General features: G+C 36.3%; 1 protein-coding gene across 1 annotated transcript in view; it reads right to left on the reverse strand.

Moving 5' to 3' along the window:
• The window catches only part of LOC142339438 (store-operated calcium entry regulator STIMATE-like), a 432,078-nt gene that overhangs the window by 9,631 nt on the left and 399,215 nt on the right, over nucleotides 1-23,232 (reverse strand). Inside the window, exons 2-6 of the mRNA XM_075389470.1 lie at nucleotides 17,234-17,403; nucleotides 17,111-17,159; nucleotides 16,950-17,045; nucleotides 16,754-16,875; nucleotides 646-764 (exon numbers count right to left, since the gene is read on the reverse strand). Of these exons, the coding sequence (XP_075245585.1) occupies nucleotides 646-764; nucleotides 16,754-16,875; nucleotides 16,950-17,045; nucleotides 17,111-17,159; nucleotides 17,234-17,393 (546 nt within the window). The 5' untranslated portion in view covers nucleotides 17,394-17,403. The remainder of the gene's footprint in view (nucleotides 1-645; nucleotides 765-16,753; nucleotides 16,876-16,949; nucleotides 17,046-17,110; nucleotides 17,160-17,233; nucleotides 17,404-23,232) is intronic.

The following is a 23,232-nucleotide window of genomic DNA, read 5'->3' on the forward strand; positions in this document are numbered from 1 at the left end:
CCCGGCATCTTTTCTTCTACGCCCTTCGCATTAGTATAATAAATTCTACGATGCTGATAACCTATAAAGGCATCAGCAGAGAAGCTAATGCAGCATGAACCGTGGAATAATTGCTACCACCAATTTTCTCCCTTTTCCCAGCGGAAAAAATAGAATTTCACCTCCGTTTAGTCTGCCATGCCCAAGCGGAAGCACGTTTCTGCTTTTCTGACAGTTGCTATGGGGGCAAAAGCCGCAGCAAATAATTGACGCAACTGTTAAGGTGTAAATATGCCCCCATTTGCCGCATAGAACTCTCAAGGGTTGCATAGCCCTAACTTTCTGCTTACATTGAACTAGTGCAATTTGTCACACTATTTTTTAAAGTGAAGGGGCTAATCTAATAGATTTGATTTTTAAACGCTGGACAAATGTCACACATGCAGCGCATCAGAGACATTTAAATTGGCCTGAACCTGTCAAGTGATGTCTCTTAACAAAAACGTTGACCGAAATAAAAGCATCAAATTAACTTTATTTTCTCAGGCCAGGTAAATTTTAAAACCCTAAACCGAGGAAAGGCAGTCGTGCAAAAAAACTGTCTCCAAAATTATTAATTGAAAATTACGGCAGTGAGGGAGGAACATGTTTTCATTGTTGGTGTACCTTGTGCCAGAAGTGAGGAATCATGAAGAGGGCTATTGACAGCTTCTCCACAAACAACACTACCAGGTATACTGCGAACTGAGACAGCCATGCTCTCAACTGCTCAGAAGTCGTATTCCCTGGAAATACACAAAACTAGACTAACTGAGTGAACTGGTTAAAGCAAATGTTTCTACAGCAGTATTTTCAGTAGACCACGCAGAAACTTTAACTCTGATTTAAAACAAACATCTGAGTAGGTGTCTGTAAACTCAATGTAGACATCGAAAGCCCCATCATTTCTTTTAAGACCTTACAATCCCTAAGTTAAATAGATATTTAGCACAACAACCCAGTGTTTACTCAACGATAATGTCTGCTGAAAAACAAATTGTAATTCTGTTAGATGCCACAGCCACAAGTTCACAAATTCGGTGACAGCTAAGAACGCAAGCAACAAATTTTATTATAGCTCAGTTTTAGCTTAAACGGAAGCTTAGCGATCATACGTACATACAGTACATACGCACATACGTAGTGTGTGAAACCTTACTTTGTGTAGAGTCTGACGAATACTTCTGAACATCTCTTCTAAATGATGCAACTCGCTCACTATTCTAATTTAATGTCATTTTCTGTGATAACTTCTTTTATGTATTTGGCAATTTTAGGTATACGTAGCTTTTTGGTACCATAGGGTACAACTAACCGACAGCAAAAATGCGAATTGTGACCCGGTTTTCGGCAACTCACTTGAGACCCTTAAGATAACTTTAATGTTCATGATGGCGACTCCGCAATATCATGTGCTCATGGAATTTACATTAACTCCACTAAACAGTGTCTATTATTCGTAGCAGATATGTGAGGCGAACAATTCAAGCTCCAAATAAAGATAGTGAAATTGAAATCATCTTCAGAATTCTAATCAACTTTGATATGCATTTGAGACATTTTGACAGTACTCTAATGCCCGTTAGCAAATATAGACCCGTTACTCCTTTTTGGACATCCATATTGCCTTCATTTTATTACAGCGGCGAAAATGCCCGAAAAACAAGCTAGAATCAGAACAATGATTATTTAGCGTTGAAGCTGTATATCCTGTGAATTAAATTTTCACCATTACGATGTTAAAACTCTAAGTTCCCAGAATGAAATGACTCTGCACAAATCACAATATTATTAACACGACTTCAAATCAGCAAAACAAAACTGCATTAAATATTAGAAACCTTACACCTTAACCACAGACAGACGCCTGCATGCCATTTTCTCAGAACAAGATATCAGGATAATATCTTGAAAACAAGATATCAAGATATCATTGAACACAACAACAGATATGAGCGCTCTATCCAGCAGAAACGAAAATGTATGCTTGGATTGAATTAGCATATCAACGGAATCAAAACATTAAAAGGAAACAACCGACAAGCGTCGGACGAATTGCTATCAAATGACCAGCAGGTGCTCGATTCTATTGTACGCTACATCAGTCGAAGGGGGTTGAAAGATACTTCGAGGCTTCAAATGCGTTTTTTTAAAAAAAAAATTGACGCACTTTTCATTTAAAGCTCAATTCTGTTTACCAATAGTGTTTTTATGACCCTCCCCCCTTGCAAATTATGTGGTGTTGCTATATATCACATTACTTGTTTAAACAGGCAGCACGTTAAAATTAACTGCCCACAAGCCAGGGGTCGAAACTGATTAGATCTCAATTTATAGCTCAAGCAATAGAAAATTGAATGGCACAAGTCAATCCAATTGTAAAAACGGTCGATCAAAAATGTAGCAAAACAATATAGCACCGGTAGATATCATGTGCTTTGTCACCTCGTGAATACCAGGGAAATCTCCCAACCCCCTCCCCGTATTTTTATGCCCACCAGTTAGAAATTAGGCGCTGTTATTTAGCACGTTACTATGTAAAAATAAAATTTTTACTCCATCGAGGCATAAACATTATATGCCCACTAAGCTGGGAGCGGAAACAGAATGGACCCCCAAAATTAACCAAAACTATATTGCCTTATACAAATCTTTGCAAAGTCAAAACAAAATAATATAAAAAAATAATAAAACTCAGGGCCAACATTTTGATATAATTATACCGATATTGAAATACATGCATTGTCAATTATTTTGTGAAGTAAAAAGGCTTTTCACCGCAACTTTAACAACATAACCGACTAAACGTCGGAAGAATTGCTCGAACGACCAGTGGGAGCTCTAATCAATTGCAGCCTGCTTCATTCCGGGGGGGGGGGGGAGGGAGGGAGGGGGAGCCTAAACGGGACTAAGAAGTTCAATAGTGGGCTTCAAATAACCACATTAGAGGTTAACATATACCACTAGGTAAAACCACTAAGTAAAAAATGACACCAGTTTAATTTGACTTTTATTATTAAATTGCCGCCAATTGAGTTCAGTTGCTTGAAATTGTGATTGAGAGCGAATTTTACATTAAGCGAAACGCAAAAAGTCAGGGCGTAAAAGTCACTCGAAAAGTCAAAATTGTCAAGCGAAAATTTTGCATAAAAAAGACACGCGTTTACAATAATTGCTATGAACTTCTTTCAAGAGCAATTAAAAAGCAATCGGTTGTGAAAAATTAGCTGAAACGCATTTTTTGCGAAAAATTGTTGCGATCCGTTTACAAGCTAGAAATAGCTCAGAAATAAGAGACTAAAAACGATTGGCTTAAGAAAAGAAGAGAAATTAACAAGTTGAAATCACATTCACGAATAGATGTTCTGTTTTCTCAATCAAAATATCTCAGACAGCTGAAAAAAGTACAGATCATGATTAGAGATTTAATTTGATTCTAGATCCAGTTCAAAATTTCTCAAAAAAATCAACAAAGAACAAGATATTATCAAGAGTTCTGAAGAAGATTATGTCAAGTTTTGTCTTTTTGGTTAGAACTTTATTTCAACTTAGTTTATTCACGTGTCCCTTAGTGAGACAATTTCTCAATTTAAAACAACTTAAATTAATGGACGCGAAAATTTTTCTTTTCAATATTCACGCGACATATAAAAAATAGTATAATACAAGTTTTTTGAAACAAGTTTTTTGCAACCGAAAAGCTAAAGTATTTATGTGAATCAGTTAATTCACGCTGATGAACTCGGTAATTTGATTGTTCGCTCGAAATGCAATCAATTGGCGAATTTATTTAAAAAATAACAAAATATCGGTTAAGAAGGACGCTGTGCTCTGCTTAAATTTCTTCGTTCCTTTTTCTCAAATTAGTTTTTTACTTCCACTTGTATAGATCCCAAAATTAACTGCAAGAGATAGTTTTCTGTTCAGTAATTCAAGAAATCTGTCTAATTAACAAAACTTTTAACCTTTTAAACTTTCCAACAAAAACTTTTCAAACTTTTTAAAAAATCTTTTTAAAAACCTTTAACTAATTGACGTGAAAACATAAGACAAATAAAAAAAACAAAAATTAGGAAAAATTAATCTTTCCTTGTCTTAAGTGAGAAGAATTGCTATCAGGTTCCAGTAATTTTTCTCGAGTTACATAGTCCGTGACATAACGGTCTAGTTTTCCAACAACTTAATTTGACCAAAAATGCATATATTTGACGTTCTGTATTGAAATGCAGTAGCATAAAATAAACCAAGTACAATAATCTAATTCAGCGAACTGCCTAGAGAAGTACATCTAGTATAAATCAGTTAAACATTTCTGGTTAACGCTTTCTATTGTCCTTTTACAATTAATATTCAGCAGTTGTCAAAAACATCTCCAGAAATTTTTATCTGCTTCTTTCCTTCTTGTTTGGTTTTTATTAGCTCATATTGTCTGATATTTGGTTGTTAACCGCACTTCTGGTTTCAACTGATTGTTATATTGACATTATATTTTCCTGTTAGAAACGCAATCAGAAGTAGAATGTGTAATCTAAAAAGTGAGAGGGGTAGCAGGTTGAGTTTATCAGGCCATTTCTTGTTGCTATATTCCCATTTACTGAGGATCCAAGCCATAGCAATCGTTCAAACTCTGGCTTGGGTTGCATATGTAACAATTGGGATCACAAATCCTACATACAATATAAGTTTGGCATTTAGTTTTGTATACGCCTACGTGTTTTCTAAGAAATGTAACGCATTTAGTGCCTTCGAGCACCTTTTTTCAACATTCGGTTTCCAGTTTAATTTGGGTTCTATTGTGAAGTATTATTGTTTACTTTGCTACTGTAAAAAATCGTTGTTCAAATTTTTGTTTAGTTTCTTTAATTTTGAATAAGAGCTAGCATTTATTTCCTTTTAGCCTGATTTTATTGCCAAGCACGAAATCTCTATTTGGTTTATGTCGTGCATGTTTTCTCTGTTTGTTGCAACAAGCTTAAAGTTGTCTGCATAACCAAAAATTTCACATTTGGACAATTGCGTGGGTAAATCGTTAACCAAGACGAGGAACAAAAAATGACTCAATAAAGATCCCTGAGGTACCGCACTTGTTATCCGTAGAGTTTAGTTTCTGACTTACACTGATTCAGTTTTACATATTGCCTTCGTGTGCGAAAGTAGATGGCAACATTTTAAAGTTAATGTCGAGAACACGTTATCTTCAGCTAAGACAAGACCCTGAAGTATAGCAATACTCATCTTCGAGTCGGAAAGAGAAACACATGACAAGAAAATTGCATCAAATTGCGTGCAGGAGCAACTTAGAACATAACCAGTCAATGTCGATCAAACTTGGAGTGCTAAAAAGCCAAGAGCTTCTGTTCTCAAAGGGTTGCTGTGACACTGATTAATTATTCTACACCAATTATTAGTTTATACTTCGAAAAACAAATTGCTAAATAACCAGGTCAGATGTTTTAGTGATACAACTGCCCTTTGTGCTATAAACGTGAGGCTTAACAAAATTTACTACACATTTTTTAGCAGATACCACCATGAAGGTGAGGTCGAAAAAATCGGAATGAAAAGGCATTAATTATCACCTTGAACCACTTGGCACATTTTATTGAAATAGCAGCTGCATGAGCAACAAAGGGGGAATTCTTATGTCAATACCATTAAAGAAGTCTAATTTCTTACCTCTTTATTAAACCATAGACACTGAACGTAACCATAGAACCAACCCAAAGTTTCATTGCATTAGACAAATATTGAGCATAAGTTTTAGATGTTCCATCATATTACGCAAATATTTTCTCGTTTATTCATTGAAAGGCTTGTATGTATATATGGAGTTCTTGTATGTAAAAATGAATAAACTTATTAAATAGGTCGGAGACTGCAGAGGGTATAGATAAATAGAGGGTATAGATAAACCATAGGTTCCTTTCGTCAGGATCCACGGTTTTTATCGATCCCTATTTTGAAAAGTTTTCGAAGTTCTAGTGGTAATTCCAGTCTGAATTAATCTTAAATACTGACCATAGGTTCCTTACGTCAGGATCCACGGTCTCGACAAACACTGAAAACTTAAAACGATCTATCCTTCTATCTCAACAATCTCTTGTCTAAGTAAATTATTTTTTTGTTAAAAAAAAGGCAACATCGTGAGTTGCGACCAAAAAATAATTAACAAACGCTGTAAAATTTCACAAAAAATATTGAAGCAAAGTCGACCATTTTCCATTGCGTAGCACGCGGTGAAAGCATGCACCTTATAAAAAAACGTACTGGCATGTCCCACGAGGCCATTATTGGCATCAGTAGTATTATGCAAAATGTTCTCTTAATATGACAAAAGTGCCTAGAGCTAAAAAAGAAGGACAAGATATTTGATGTAATTGTTATCTCGAGGACTGACGAAAATATCAGAGAGCTTAAACAGGAAGGAGTAGAAATTATCGGTGAAGCAAAATCAGTTGGGAACCAGCTCAAAAGGATTAAAAGTGCTATTGAAATCAAAAGAAGCATCCCTGAACTAGTCTCCGCTAATAGTAGAGATAGATACGAACCCGATTTAAAAGAGGTAGAAGCTAGAGCGAAATATCTCATAGTCACCAGCAATGTCACAGTTTTAAAGCGATTAGGCAAATATCGGGAAGGAAAATGTCGAACCTTGGTCGCTAAAATAGACAGTGACTATGCAAAAAGGCTTATTCTATTCTCGCTTGCAAAAATGAAAGATTACGGCAAACCAGTTTTTATACTTAAAAAATCCAAGTGAACAAGTTATCGAAAACGATATTCTCCAAACAAGGAAAAAAAGGATCGAAACAGGAAAAAATCCTATAAAAAAAACTTAGAATTCGAAATCTCGTAATCCAGATAGAAGACAACAGAAAATGGACAGATGTCCAAACAAATGAAAATGCCCCAAATTCAAGCGAATAACTATTACACTCAGAATTGCAAATCTTATCCTATTTTGTACGAAGCCTAATTGATCTCAAACGGAGAGTAAAGTTTGCAAATTGTGTGTCAATTGAAAACGATCTTGATATCACTTGCTTAACAGAAACCTAGCTCACTAGTGATATCACGGACAAAGCCCTTTTCCTTGAAGACTATACGATTCATAGGAGAGACAAAAAAAGCGACAAGCGCAAAACTAAACACAGGGGAGTCCTCATTGCCGTGCGTAACACCTCATGAGGGTTACTTTGAATTCTGAAAATGAATACATTGTCATCAATGTTCAGCCAAAAGATGTCTCAATGCTGATATGCTGCTTAAACAACCCTCCAAAAAACAGTCCATACACATGGTCGTCCGAATCATTGATCTCCTTAACAAATGAACTGAATCAATATGTTAAAACGGAAAACTGCAACTCCATAATTATCACAGTGGACATTAACTTTGACAACACAATCTGGGAAACTCTAATTTCTAACGATGAGTATTAAAACACAGAACTCGGAGAGCCTGGGTAAACATCATTTCAAGGAAATCCTGAGATAAAATCAACTATATATTGTCATTAATAATCCCAGCAACTTAATTAACCGTTCAAAAGTGAATGAATTTAACAGATCATTCAATTCAGATCATAAAGCTTGTAAAATAGTTCGACAACTAACACATGAAAATATTCTTTGATGTAAAAGACAAAAATATGCTTTCAATAAAGTAGGTTGGAACACGCTAAACGCAATCATAGCTGAAAATCCTTTTAACCCTTACTGCTACAGTAACGTAGACGCACTTGTAAAGCAATGGTACAAATGGCTTGAAAATATTTTCCAAAAAAATATTTTCAAAAAACAAGTCAACTTAGGGCAACTATCCCGACCTGGGTTAAAAAAATCACACTTAATGAAAACTATAACTCTATAAAAGAGGAAAACTTCGAAAAAGTCAAGTCTGGCGAGACTTCTAAAACTGAAGACAGAAGAAAATCAACTACGAAAAATTTTAGTCGAAGACCAAGCTGAGTTTGAAAAAATTTTGAGGTAGAAAAGCGCAGAACTCAATGCGTACGCAGGATATGTGGTACCAATTAATACATATGCAAATCAAGCCTGGTTCGCTAACAAAACGGCAACGAAGGAGAAAACGATTTTGAGGTAGAAAATTTTCAGATCTACGAAAATATTTGCGATTCATCCTAAAAATTAGTAAATTTCCCGAGACAATGAAATACGACGATGAAAAGTCGAGTGACTATGCACAGAAAAGTAAGATTTTCAGAGAGAATTTTTGCGAGTTCCTAAAAAGTAATCAAATTGCTCAAAATCGAACCTTCGCGAAAAAGACATAACCATATGAACAAAAGTGAAACAAAAATTTTAGAAATACTAACATAACCATGTGAAAAGTGAAACAAAAATTTTAGAAATACTATCCAAACTTTTAACTTGTAAAGCATGTGGCCCGGACAACATAGGTAATCTTGTGCTCAAAAACCTGCCAGCTCTCAAAATCCTTACTGAGGGTGGTGTTTAAGGCTTCGCTATCAAAAGGTTATTTTCTCTCGTTTTGGAAAATAGGTAAGTTATTCCAGTCTTTCCCCTGAAGACAGAGCAGAGGTGAAGCAATAAAGACCTATAAGCCTTCTCAGCAATACATCAAAAGTTTTCCAAAAAGTTAGAATCAACGGACTAAATGACCTTGTAAAAACGACACTACACAATGCATAGCATTGTTTTCGAAGACACAGGTCGGTGATAACGCAGATGTTGTTGTGTCTAAATCATCTTTACAACAAATTTGATGGTAATGAAGAAGAACTCTTCGTTTTGTATCTGGACTTCAAAAAAGCCTTCGGTACCGTTCCACATGACCGTGCTAGAGAAAATTGGAGTGCTATGCATAGGCGGTAACTTCTTAAAAATTATTGCCAGCTACTTAAAGTAACGTAGACGCACTTGTAAAGCAATAGTACAAATGACTTGAAAATATTTTGGCAAAAAAACGTTCAAAATCAAATAAAATTAGGGCAAGTCTCCCGACCTGGGTTAAAAAACATCACACTTAATGAAAACTATCACTACAAAAGAGAAAATTTTCGAAAAAGTCAAGTCTGGCGAAAATTCTAAAAATGAAGACAGAAGAAAATCAACTACAAAAAACTTTTGTCGAAGACCTAGCTGAGTTTGAGGAAAAAATTTTGAGGTAGAAAATTTTCAGATCAACAAAAATAATTGCGATTCATCCTAAAAATTAGCAGATTTCCCGAGACAATGAAATACGACGATGAAAAATAATCAAATTGATCAAAATCGAACCTTCGCGAAAAAGACATAACCTTGTGAACATAAGTGAAACAAAAACAGTGCGAGTTCCTAAAAAGTAACCAAACTGATCAAAACCGAACCTTCGCGAAAAAGACATAACCTTGTGAACATAAGTGAAACAAAAACAGAAATTCTATCCAAACTTTAAACTAGTAACTGTATCTGGACTTCAGAAAAGCCTTCGCTAGACATCGTGCTACAGAAAATTAAATGCTAGGCATAGGTGGTAACTTCCTGAAAATTATTGCCAGCCACTTAAGTAAAAGAGAACAATATGTTAAGTTTAAAGATTTTAACTATGAAACAGTGCAGGTAACAAGTGGTGTTCCACAAGGATCACTACTAGGTCCGTTTCTATTCATAATTTCTGATAACGATCTTCCTCAACCAGTAACCAAGTGTGAAGTCTTTGGTTATGCAGTCGATTTCAAGCTTGTTGCAACGAATAGTGAAAACATGCAAAACGATATAAAACAAATAGAATGGTGTTTAAAAAATAAAATGACATTAAATGAAAATAGGCGGTATATCTTGCCAATCAAAGGTCAAGAAAAACCCAAGATAAGTTTAAACAAGAAAGATGTAGGCATTACAATGGCACTAAAGCTGAACTGGAAACCTAATGTCGAAAAAAGGTGCTCAAAGGCACTGAAAGTGTTCACAAAAAAAAGCGCAGAACTCAATGCATACGCAGGATATGTGGTACCAATTGTTACATATGCAACTCAAGCCTGGTTCGCTAATAAAACGGCAACGAAAGAGATTGAGCGCGTTCCAAAGAAAGAACTGAATTACAAGAAGAGGCTTGGAAAACTCAATTCACTTCCTCTCTCCTTGTATATAGAACTACGCAATCTCCTTTTAATTGCTTTTCTCTCAGGAAATAACAACCTCAATATTCCGATCGTTAAAGACAAAAACTGTGATGATCAACCAAACACCAGACATTTGAGCTGATAAACATAAATCAAACAAGAACGAAAAAGGCAGATTAAAATTTTTGGAGGCAATATAGTCAGCTTTTAAATATTATCTTTAAAATCACAAATTTAGCTATTGAAATCTTAAACAAAAAACGATTAAACGAATTATACTGGAATTTCTCTAAACAATACTCTGAAGGCAATTCTTGTACGTGGACCTTTTTGTGCAGCTGCAAAAACTGCAATAAAGTACAGAAGGTCAAATAAGCCAACCAATAAAGGGATGTCAACCCTAGTGCCACGACAAGGCAGCATAGGCTATAAGCTATACTATGCGCATCTTGAAATTCACATTTTATTTTTGGAAAAAAAATTAACATAACCGACTAAACGTCGGAAGAATTGCTCTCGAACGACTAGTGGGGGCTCTAATCAATTGTAGCCTGCTTCAGTCGGGGTGGGGAAGTAAGACCCTAAATGGGACTAAGAAGTTCAATAGTGGGCTTCGAATAACCACATTAGAGGTTAACATATACCACTATTAAGATTTAAAGTGAAAAACGGCACCAGTTTTGGCGCACTTTTCATTTGACTTTTAGTATTAAACTGCCGCCAATTGAGTTCAGCTTCTTGAAATTGTGATTGAGAGAGTTTTAGATCACTCGAAACCGCAAAAATCAAGGGCGTAAAAGTACTCGAAAAGTCAAAAATGTGCAGCAATTACAAAGGTAATTGAATCCTCACCTATTGTGTACATCGAAAACACCCGTTCAAGGGCAATTAAAAAGAGAAATTGAATCCTCGCCTATTGTGTACATCGAAGACATTTTCTCGTTTATTCATTGAAAAGCTTGTATGTATATATGGAGTGCTTGTATGTATATATATATGATTAAACTTATTAAATAGGTCGGAAACTGCCTCCGGCCTATTGTTTCAGTGCCTGATTGCTTGACAAACCCTGTGTGGAACACCACTTAACGAAAACATCAGATAGTTATACAATAATTTTTGGTGACTCACAACTGAAACACCTTAAATTCGCCAACGTAAATATTATTCTATAGCTCCCTGGTGCAGGTATCAAGGACGTAATCAATTTTCTCCCAGAGCCAGGTAAATTCAAACCCATTGTTCTATCTCTGACTATTACCTTCCCTCCTCCACCCCAATCGAAGAAGTTGCTGTGGAACTCAGCTGCCTGGCAGACGGCCTTTTCGACGTTGCAAGTAGAGTATGTGTACTCAGCATACCACCACGCATCCCCCGGAATCGGAGCTTGAACGTCTTAAAGAGACTTGTGAGGACTACAAGTTCACCAGAGACCACGCAGTGAACAGAGCGTTACAAAGACCGTCGCAAGAATCCTTGTGGGGTTATCGGACTGTCGGAACGGACTTTTTCATGGATACACTTAGCAGATTTGAGACAGTGTTCACCAAAACGATTTTGGTCTCAGCCGAGTTAAACTTATCCTGCGAACAACAGTCCTGTATAAAAACTACTCAGCTGAACTAACTGTAGACCCAAACGTATACGAATGCCCGAGGCAAAGCGGCTCTTTGTGATCTTTTCAGGGGGTAGAGATAAACCATAGGTTGCTTTCGTCAGGATCCACGGTTTTTTATCGACCCCTATTTTGAACAGTTTTCGAAGTTGTAGTGAGTAATTCCAGTCTGAATTAACCTTAAATATTGACCATAGGTTCCTTACGTCAAGATCCGCAGTCTCAACAAACACTGAAAATTTAAAACGATCTGTCCCTCTATCTCTACAATTTATTGGCTAAGTAAATTAATTTTTTTGAAAAAAGGCAAAATCATGAACGGCGACCAAAAATTAACTAACAAACGCTGTAAAAAAAGCTCAACAAATATTGAAGCAAAGTCGGCCATTTTCCATTGCGTAGCATGTGGTGAAAGCATGCACATTACAAACATTACAAAAAAGCGTACAGGCATGTCCCAAGAGGCCATTATTGGCATCAGTAGTATTATGCAAAATGTTCTCTTAATATGCCAAAAGTGCCTAGAGCTAACAAAAAAGAAGGACCAGATACTTGATGTAATTGTTAGCTCGAGGACTGACGAAAATATCAGAGAGCTTAAACAGGAAGGAGTAGAAATTATCGGTGAAGCAAAATCAGTTGGGAACCAGCTCAAAAGGATTAAAAGTGCTATTGAAATCAAAAGAGGCATCCCTGAACTAGTCTTCACTAATAGTAGAGATAGATACGAACCCGATTAAAAAGAGGTGGAAGCTATCGCAAAACATCTCAGAGTCACCTGAAATGTCACAGATTTAAAGCGATTAAGCAAATATCATGAAGGAGAAGTCGAACATTGGTCGCTAAAATAGACAGTGATTATGGAAAAAGGCTTATTCTACTCTCGCTTGCAAAAAAGAAAGATTACGGCAAACCAGTTTTTATAATTAAAAAAAACCCAAGTGAACAAGCTATCGAAAACGATATTCTCCAAACAAGGAGAAAAATGATCAAAACAGAAACAAATCCTAAAAAAACTTAGAATTCGAAATCTCGTAATCCAGATAGAAGACAACAGAAAATGGACAAATGCCCAAATAAATAAAAATGCCCCAAAGTCAGAAGAATGACTATTACACTCAGAATTGAAATTCTTATCCTATATTGCACGAAGCCTAATTGATCTCAAACGGAGAAGTAAGTTTGCAAATTGTGTGTCAATTGAAAACGATCTTGATATCGCTTATTTAACAGAATCCTAGCTCAATAGTGATATCACTGACGAAGCCCTTTTCCATAAAGACTAAACGATTCATAGGAGAGACAGAAAAAGCGACCAGCACAAAACTAAACACGGGGGGTCCTCATTGCCGTACGTAACATACCTCATGAGAGGGTTACTTTGAATTCTGAAAATGAATACGTTGTCATCAATGTTAAGCCAAAAGATGTCTCAATGCTGACTTGCTAATTAAACAATCCTCCAAAAAACAGTCCATACAGATGGCCGTCCGAATCATTGATCTCTTTAACAAATGAACTGAATCAATATGTTAAAACGGAAAACTGCAAATCCATAATTGTCACAGTGGACATTAACTTTGACAACACAATCTGGGAAAATCTAATTTCTAACGATGAGTATGAAGACACAGAACTCGAGGGCCTGGGTAAACATCATTTCAAGGAAATCCTGAGACAAAAAGATAAAAATCAACTAGAACACAGAGCTCGAGAGCCAGGGTAAACATCATTTCAAGGAAATCCTGAGACAAAAAGATAAAAATCAACTAGATATTATCCCCATTAATAATCCCAGCAACTTAATTAACCGTTCAAAAGTGAATGAATTTAACAGATCATTCAACTCAGACAATAAAGCTTGTAAAATTGTGGGACAACTAACACATGAAAACATTCTTTGACGTAAAAGACAAATATGCTTTCAATAAAGTAAGCTGGAACACGCTAAACGCAATCATAGCTGAAAATCCTTTTAACCCTTACTGCTTTAGTAACGTAGACGCACTTGTAAAGCAATAGTACAAATGACTTGAAAATATTTTGGCAAAAAAACGTTCAAAAAACAAATAAAATTAGGGCAAGTCTCCCGACCTGGGTTAAAAAAAACATCACACTTAATGAAAACTATCACTACAAAAGAGAAAATTTTCGAAAAAGTCAAGTCTGGCGAAACTTCTAAAACTGAAGACAGAAGAAAATCAACTACGAAAAACTTTTGTCGAAGACCTAGCTGAGTTTGAGGAAAAAATTGAGGTAGAAAATTTTCAGATCAACAAAAATATTTGCGATTCATCCTAAAAAATTAGTAGATTTCCCGAGACAATGAAATACGACGATGAAAAGTCGAGTGACTATGCACAGAAAAGTAAGATTTTCAGAGCGAATTTTTGCGAGTTCCTAAAAAGTAATCAAATTGCTCAAAATCGAACCTTCGCGAAAAAGACATAACCATGTGAACAAAAGTGAAACAAAAATTTTAGAAATACTATCCAAACTTTTAACTTGTAAAGCATGTGGCCCGGACAACATAGGTAATCTTGTGCTCAAAAACCTGCCAGCTCTCGAAATCCTTACTGAGGGTGGTGTTTAAGGCTTCGCTATCAAAAGGTTATTTTCTCTCGTTTTGGAAAATAGGTAAGTTATTCCAGTCTTTCCCCTGAAGACAGAACAGAGGTGAAGCAAAAAAGACCTATAAGCCTTCTCAGCAATACATCAAAAGTTTTCCAAAAAGTTAGAATCAACGGACTAAATGACCTTGTAAAAACGACACTACACAATGCATAGCATTGTTTTCGAAGACACAGGTCGGTGATAACGCAGATGTTGTGTCTAAATCATCTTTACAACAAATTTGATGGTAATGAAGAAGAACTCTTCGTTTTGTATCTGGACTTCAAAAAAGCCTTCGGTAGCGTTCCACATGACCGTGCTAGAGAAAATTGGAGTGCTATGCATAGGCGGTAACTTCTTAAAAATTATTGCCAGCTACTTAAGCAAAAGAAAAAAATATGTAAAGCTTGATGATTTTAACTCTGAAACAGTGCAGATAACAAGTGGTTTTCCACAAGGATCACATCACTACTAGGTCCGTTTCTATTCATAATTTCTGATAACTACCTTCCTCAACAAGTAGCCCAGTGTGAAGCCTTTGGTTATGCAGTCGATTTCAAGCTTGTTGCAACGAATAGTGAAAACATGAAAAATGATACAGAACAAATAGAAGAATGGTGTTTATACAAATGACATTCAATGAAAATAGGTGTTATATCCTGCCAATCAAAAATCAAGAGAAACCCAAGTTAAGTTTAAACAAAACTTTTTATTACTAGAGCGAACAGAAAGATGTAGGCATTACAATGGCACTAAAGCTAAACTGGAAACTTAATGTCGAAAAAAGGTGCTCAAAGGCACTGAAACTGAAAGTGTTCACAAAACAAAGCGCAAAACTCAATGTGTACGCAGGATATGTGGTACCAATTATTACATATACAACTCAAGCCTGGTTCGCTAACAAAACGGAGACGAAGGAGATTGAGCGCGTTCAAAAGAAAGAACTGAATTAACATAGCTGGCAGATTGCCAGAAAATAGCCGCAATAGATTCGTAGATCGGCAGTCTAAAAAAACAGTAAAAAAGACAGACCAAAAAATTCGTCTTTTCATTGAAGGCTGATCTGTTATATTTTGATAAAAATCTGTTAAAGTTACTGCTGCCTCGATTAGCTGGTCTCAAATAACCTTCATTTAGAGTGACACACACCCATTTGACCTTATCTCTTTGAATTAAAGAAAATAAAAGTCAATTTCAAATTGAGGAAGTCATTTTTGAGAGTGAGGTAAGTCAAGTGTGACCAAAAATTTAATCACGCGCATGAACAAAAAACTCGCTCCACTAAGAGCAAAAAATGACGTCACATGCAATTCAGTTGAAATTGCATGAACGAATGAACACAAAGTGGCTGTGACGTCATATGGTCGTAACAAAAATCATGACGACGAAATAAAAAAAAACCATGAGAAGGCCAATAATAGCCCCAGCTATCGCTGTGCGGCTATTAATAAGAAGAGGCTTGGAAAACTCAAATTGCTTCCTCTCTCCTTATATATAGAACTACACAATCTCCTTCTCTTAATTGCTTTTCTCTCAGGAAATTACAATCTCAATAATCCGATCGTTAAAGACCAAAACTTTTATGATCAACCAAATACCAGACATTTGAGCTAATAAACATAAATCAAACAAGAACGAAAAAGGCAGATTAAAATTTTTGGAGGCATTATAGTCAACTTTTAAATATTATCTGTAAAATCACAAAATTAGCTATTGAAATCTTAAACAAAAAACGATTAAACGAATTATACTGGAATTTCTCTAAACAATACTCTGAAGGCAATTCTTGTACGTGGACCTTTTTGTGCAGCTGCAAAAACTGCAATAAAGTACAGAAGGTCAAATAAGCCAACCAATAAAGGGATGTCAACCCTAGTGCCACGACAATGAAGCATAGGCTATAAGCTACTACTATGCGCATCTTGAAATTCACATTTTATTTTTGGAAAAAAAATTAACATAACCGACTAAACGTCGGAAGAATTGCTCTCGAACGACTAGTGGGAGCTCTAATCAATTGTAACCTGCTTCAGTCGCAGGGGGGAGCTTAAATGGGACTAAGAAGTTCAATAGGGGGCTTCAAATAACCACATTACAGGTTAACATATACCACTATTAAGATTTAAAGTAAAAAAAGATACCAGTTTCGGTGCACTTTTCATTTGACTTTTATTATTTAAATTGCCGCCAATTGAGTTCAGCTGTTGAAATTGTGATTGAGATAGAATTTTAGATCACGCGAAACGCAAAAAGTCAAGGGAGTAAAAGTCACTCGAAAAGTCAAAACTGTCAAGCGAAAATTTTGCATAAAAAAGGCACACACGTTTACAATAATTGCTATGAACTTCGTTCAAGAGCAATTAAAAAGGGAAATTGAATCCTCACCTATTGTGTACATCGCAAACACAAAATTAACTTACCGTATTGGCCTAAAAGTAGTTGATCCAAATGCTGTTTGCGAGCAATCACTTGTGATATGAACAGCCCCACGTAGATGATGAGCAGCCCTAGCGTCGAATCCAGGAGGAAACTTATTATGTACCTGAAAACGACAGCAGGAATTATAAGAAAACTATACTCGCTTACGTACTTGAGAGAAATGAGAGCCATACTCACCATGTGCATGCGTCACCACTATAAAAACTAGATGTGAAGATGTTGATGAAATGTATAAGCAATGCCCCCACTGCCTGTTTAGAAGTGTCATAGAACCTGTCATAGTAAGTACACGCAATAAGATGAATGAACTCCGCCAAACATATCCATCAGTAACTTACCAAATCTTCCAGTTCCTGCGTACATCTGGAGGTTCTTTGATCCTCTTCACTAAAATGCATTGCATAAATGCTACATGAAAGAGACCATGAAACTACATTATCAAGTGGAAGAACGAATATTACCCATAAGAAGACTGAAAGCTAGAGCTGCGAGAATCGCTTGCAAAAGAAGTCCTAGCACATTGAAGAAGTCTCCTGGTTGGCATCCTGATATATTTTTTAGTTCTCCATTCGGATCAGGGACGTCTTCTGGGTCCGATAGATTAGTTAAATTGGTTACCATCAAATATCTACGGCCAATCATTATTTTTTATTTGAGGATAACGATGAGTTGCTCAACATAATAATTCATGTAATAAAAGGATCTTATATATCTTGGATTGTTTCAACTGCGCCCCCATACGCTATACATCCCACAGTTACAGAGAACGTGTCATTTCAGTGTCGATTTGAACTCTGAAACTATCGGACTCGAACTATTGGAATTGAACTTTGGAGTCAATGACTGCATGTCAGCAAAGTTTGAATTAAAAGAGGTCTCTTAAAATAGATAACTACGAAAACTGATATCTGCACAATTATTTGCACAGTTATTCCCCTAGGATCATTCGGCAAGGATCAAAATGGTACCGCGACTAAACTAAACAATAAAATCAAGAATTTTGCAATAAGTGAAAGATGTTTAAGGAAACAGGCTTACATAGTTTTAGCAACTGTTCTCTCAGAGCACTTAAATTTATCAAGTGACGGCCTCCATCCAACAGAAAAAGTCCTGAATGCATTGTTGGAGACACTTCGAATGACGGGATAAGAAAATGTTATCGAAGACACTTGTTTTGACATGATTCAATCTCACATCGAACAAGTTGCACGATGGGTGAAAAAAACAAGACGGAGTTGGCCCCAAATAATTGTTTTCAATTAGTCATTAAAGGACGTATACTCAGTTTTCGACTTGCGGGAGGCCCTCTGGTCATCGAACTCGTTGATAGACCTTGGTGTAGTTGTCAATACTTCGCTAACATGGTCTGAGCATTTGAATAATCGACCAACAATGTACTTCTGTATTTGAGACGAATTTTGTCGAACAAAGTGAACGAGAAAGTCAATATGTGTCTCTACAAATCACTGCTACTGCCAATTTTGACGTATGAGGCCCAGTTCATTCACGTTTCTCGATTGGACTTGCAGAAACTAGAGGTTTCAAAAGAGAGTACTGAAGTGGATAATGAACTTCAAACTAACTACGAAGATGTAAAGGAAACCAATTTGTCAAATTAAAATAACTTCCAATATTTAAACCAAACGTGTTCGAACTTTACGTTCATCGACAGGTTAAAACTGTTTTACAAATTGTTAAAAGATAAAATGAATATGTATTTACATTTGTCTGAGACGACAATTAAAACATTTCTAGGAACTATTCTACAAAATCAATCGAAAATCTTTCACTATATACAATATGTAGCCTATTTACAACTCATGTTTACAACTGTTATCAATTTATTTAAAAACAATCCTATTCCGAATTTTTCGATTTTGGCCATGCTCTTGTATTTTTAGGGTTATTCCGAGTTTGCCCTAACCCTAAGTATCCCTCTAGTGGAGGTTTTGCAAATTTCGTTTTGTCATGCACAAAATGTTTTTTGCCCTATGTATTCTCATCTAGGCAAAACTATGATTTGAACTAATATTTTAGCGTGAGTTCTCTCCCCCTATACTCATCGCGTGTGTTTAGTGCCGGCTTCAGCTTGCTGATATATATAGCTTCGATAATCATTCGTTTTTCTACTGTCCGACAGGCGTCCAGAATTTTCCATTCAATGTCATTCGTGGCGCCACGACATTCAACCAGATGTTGACCCACCTGTGAATCCTTCTTTTGATGTTCTGTTATCCTTGTGGTAACATGCCGGCTTGTTTGCCCAACATAGATGGATCCGCATCCATTACATTTAATCTCATATACCACGTGGGATTTCAGGTCTCTATCGAAAGATGATTTCAGGGCGGGGAGGCACGATCTTAATTTCCGCGTTGTAAAAACTACTTGCAATTCGCATAGTTTCTTCGGTTTGCTTGCAAAGTTTTGAGTAAGGTTGCCTCTGTATTGTAAAAAAATAGTTGGCTTATCAATAGATTTAGTCTTGCTTTTTTGATGCTCTTTTGGTGTTGTTCTTAATTGGTCTTTACCGCCACTTTTTATCTTTTCTAGAGTCTGATTCACTATTTTTGAAGACCATTCCTCTGGATATTGATTTTTGGTCCAGCAAGTTTTGTTCTTTTCAACAGCCTGATCGAAGGCCAACCAGTAAGAGGTTGCATTAAAAACCCTGTGAACCGCCCCTTGAATCACATTTTGCTTATGCTGAAGCGGTTCACAGCTGCGAAATTCCAGTATTATTCCAGTGTCAGTTGGTTTTTGATACCAATGACAGGTGATATTATTTCTGCTGCTCACATTTACGTTAATGTCAAGAAAAACCAAATCCCCATCCATGTTCACTTTTTCTAATGTAAATTGCAGGTTGTTGTGTAATGAGTTTGCAAATTTTAAATACTCATCCGGGTCACCACGAACGGTGCAGATAACATCATCCACATACCTTTTAAACAATTTCATCTCCTTATCATGCCCCACTGTCTGTTAATTGCTGCAATAAGTACAAATCCAAACAACATCCTGCATGTTGGCGTATTCCTCTTTCGATATTTTTTGGCATCTTGCATGAAACCAGTTTTTGCATGACTCACATTCTACTCCTTTTCCTCGGTAAGTCACTCTCCGGTTACAGTCTTTGCACTTCCCGTTTTGGTTGGATCTGGAAAAGTTTTCACTGAGCTCCGGTTTTTGCAGTGATGCCTCAAACGATTTCATCCACACGTTTGCTAGTATTACAGCCAGTGATGCACCCATAGCCAGACCATCTGATTGCACATACAGATCCCATTACATTTGAAATGAACATTCGTCACCGCAACCTTAGCAAACTTTTCATGGCGGACCTTGGGATATCTGGGGCTTGGTTGCTTGAATAGAGTTCTCTTAGAGTTATTTCTATAACCTCTCCAACTGGAACGTTGGTGTACAAACTTTTTACGTCAAGAGATGCTATCTGCTCGTCATCTTCAAGAGTAAGAGACTCTAAGGCTTTTCGAGCATCTTGCGTGTTGGTTTCAATGTTTGCGCCCGGTAGTTTCTGGAAAAAATGTTGTCTTAATGGTTTCTCGCTTCTTTACTAAATAGTCTCTGGAAAAATGGTAACTACGAAGAGCTTCTGTTACGACTGGATCTACTCTCTCTCTCTATGTAAGATTTAAAAAAGGATTGTCAATTTAAAACTTTCTTACGGTTGTTTTCGAACTCTGAGTTCACCGTCAGGTTATAAACAATACGGATCTTTTCCGTTTGTGCCCCCCCAGCTTAGTGGGTGGATATTATTTGCACCCCCCAGACGCACGTGCAATAATTTTACATAACGATTTACTACGTAATGACACGTGCTCTGTAACTGGGGGCGCATAACGTACTGGAGGGGCAGAAACCGAAAAAATCCGTTAGTGGTTAGTAGTACAGGGATAACATACTGGGGGGGGGGGGCACAAACGGAAAAGATCCAACAATACAAATTGCTAAAATGAAAAGCCAGAACATAAAATGCAAATCACTAAAATCACTAATTCAAGGAAATTTTATAGCAGCCGCCCGTGCGCAATATTTATTATCTTTAGTAATTAAGCGTGGTACTTGTACAAAATACAAGGATTGAAGTTTAATTAACAAGTAGAAAAAAGCAGAAGAGAATGGTTTCAAATAAATGAAGATCTCATAGAGTGATTAATTCTGAAAGTAGGTTTGATGTTCAATGAATAAGTTTTATCCTCAGTTTTGCCCGTAACCAATATCGGTTCTATCACCGTGGTAAATTAACCAAGTAAATAATGATATGTCACAATTGTTAAAATCGCTCGAAGCCCGAGCTTTGTCTATTTCAATTTGTCGACACCTATCAAGATTGAGTCAGTCATTAATCAGGTAGTAATTTAAAATTTAAACTAAATCTTTGACCTTGAAACCCAAGGTTTTTACTACAGCTTTTTTTTATATACGTGTGACATACACAAATTAAAACGAATTTTTACATATTTTTAGTCGTTTCTACAAAATTTTACATCTGAGTAAATATACATTTTCGATTTGATGTAGCAGATGCATATCGACATTTTTTTTATTAAAAAACCTACATATATTGCTTTAAACTTTCTTTGGTTTTAATCAATTTTAAAATTGAGATTTTTGTTTCATAACGTGTCTTTCTTTTAAGTTAGATTCTCATCTCCAAACTAAGCTTTCAGTGTCAATTCTCGTGTTCGAAATTCGTCGCGCGTGTTGATGGCTGGTTTCAGTGTTCTTATATGGAGCGCCTCTAGTGTCATTAAATTAGACTGGTCGCTGCATTGGTCTAATATCTTCCACTGGAAAGCTGTTTTATCACCGTTGCACTCGATTGCATGTACTCCCATCGATGAGTTCGCCTTGGCATGCTCTTCAACCCTTGTGGTAATATCTCGGCATGTCTGCCCTACACAGATGGATTTGCATCCATTACAAGAGAGTTCATAAACCACGTGGGATTTGAGATCCTTATCAAAGCTAGACTTAAGGCTAGGCAAACAGCTCATAATTTCCGATTGGTGAAAATCGTCGCTACAGGATGAATTTTGTTCAGCTTCTCTACAATTTCATTGGAGATGGTTGCCTCTGTACTGTAATAAAAATAGTTGTTTCTCAGTATTTTTCTGTTGTTTTACGGCTACACCCGTGTTATATCTTTGTCATTTTCTTTGTTTTTTCTTTCGCAGCTTCTTAATTGTATCCTTGACAGTTTTCCCTACCCAATGCCTAGGATATTGATTATGTTCCCAATTTTCTTCATTTTTTGTCAATGCTTCATGGAACGCTTCCCAATTGCTGGTGGCTCGGAACAGTCTGTGTAATGTTCCCTCTATTACGCTTTTCTTGTGTTGTAGGGGTGAACAGCTACTATACTTCAGATTTGTTCCACAATCTGATGGTTTTTGATGCCCTGTGCAAAAAATTGTCCCCCCAATTGTACGTTAATTCAGGTTATAAACAATACAAAATGCTAAAATTGACTTTAAAAAGGTCTCCTAAAGTAGATAACTACAAAAACTGATATCTGCACAATTATTTACACAGTTATTCTCCTAGGATCAATCCACAAGGAACAAAATGATACCGCGACTAAACTAAACAATAAAATCAAGAATTTTTCAATAAATGAAAGATGTGTAGGGAAACAGGCTTACATAGTTCTAGCAACTGTTCTCTCAGAGCTCTTAAATTTATCAATTGACGGCCTCTATCCATCAGAAAAAGGACTGAATGCATTGTTGGAGACATGAATGACGTGATAAGAAATTGTTATCGAAGACACTTATTTTGAGGTGATTCAATCTCACATCGAACAAGTTGCACGATGGGTGAAAAAGAAACAAGAAGGAGTTGGCCCCAAATAAGTGTTTTCAATTAGTCATTAAAGGACGTATACTCAGTTTTCGACTTGCGGGAGGCTCCCTAGTCATCGAACTTGTTAATAGACCTTGGTGTAGTTGTCAATACTTCGCTAACATGGTCTGAGCATTTGAATAATCGATTGAAAAGACCAACAAGGTACTTCTGTATTTGAGACAAATTTTGTTGAACAAAGTGAACGAGAAAGTCAATATGTGTCTCTACAAATCACTACTACTGCCAATTTTGACGTATGAAGCCCAGTTCATTCACGTCTCTCGATTGGATTTGCAAAAACTAGAGATTTCAAAAGAGAGTACTGAAGTTCATAACGAACTTCAAACTAACTACGAAGAGCTTCTGTTACGAATGGACCTACTCCCTCTCTCTATGTAAGATTTTAAAAAGGATTGTCAATTTAAAACTTTCTTACGAAAGTTTTCGAACTCTGAGTTATTCTTCAGGTTATAAACAATACAAGAAGCTCAAATGAAAAGCCAGAATCTAAAATGCAAATCACTCAAATCACTCATTCAAGGAAATTTAAAACGAATTTTTACATATCTACAGTCATATCTACAACATT

The sequence above is a fragment of the Convolutriloba macropyga genome, chromosome 5, assembly GCF_964194025.1.
Source record: "Convolutriloba macropyga chromosome 5, txConMacr16.3, whole genome shotgun sequence".
NCBI classification, from domain to species: Eukaryota; Metazoa; Xenacoelomorpha; order Acoela; family Convolutidae; genus Convolutriloba; species Convolutriloba macropyga.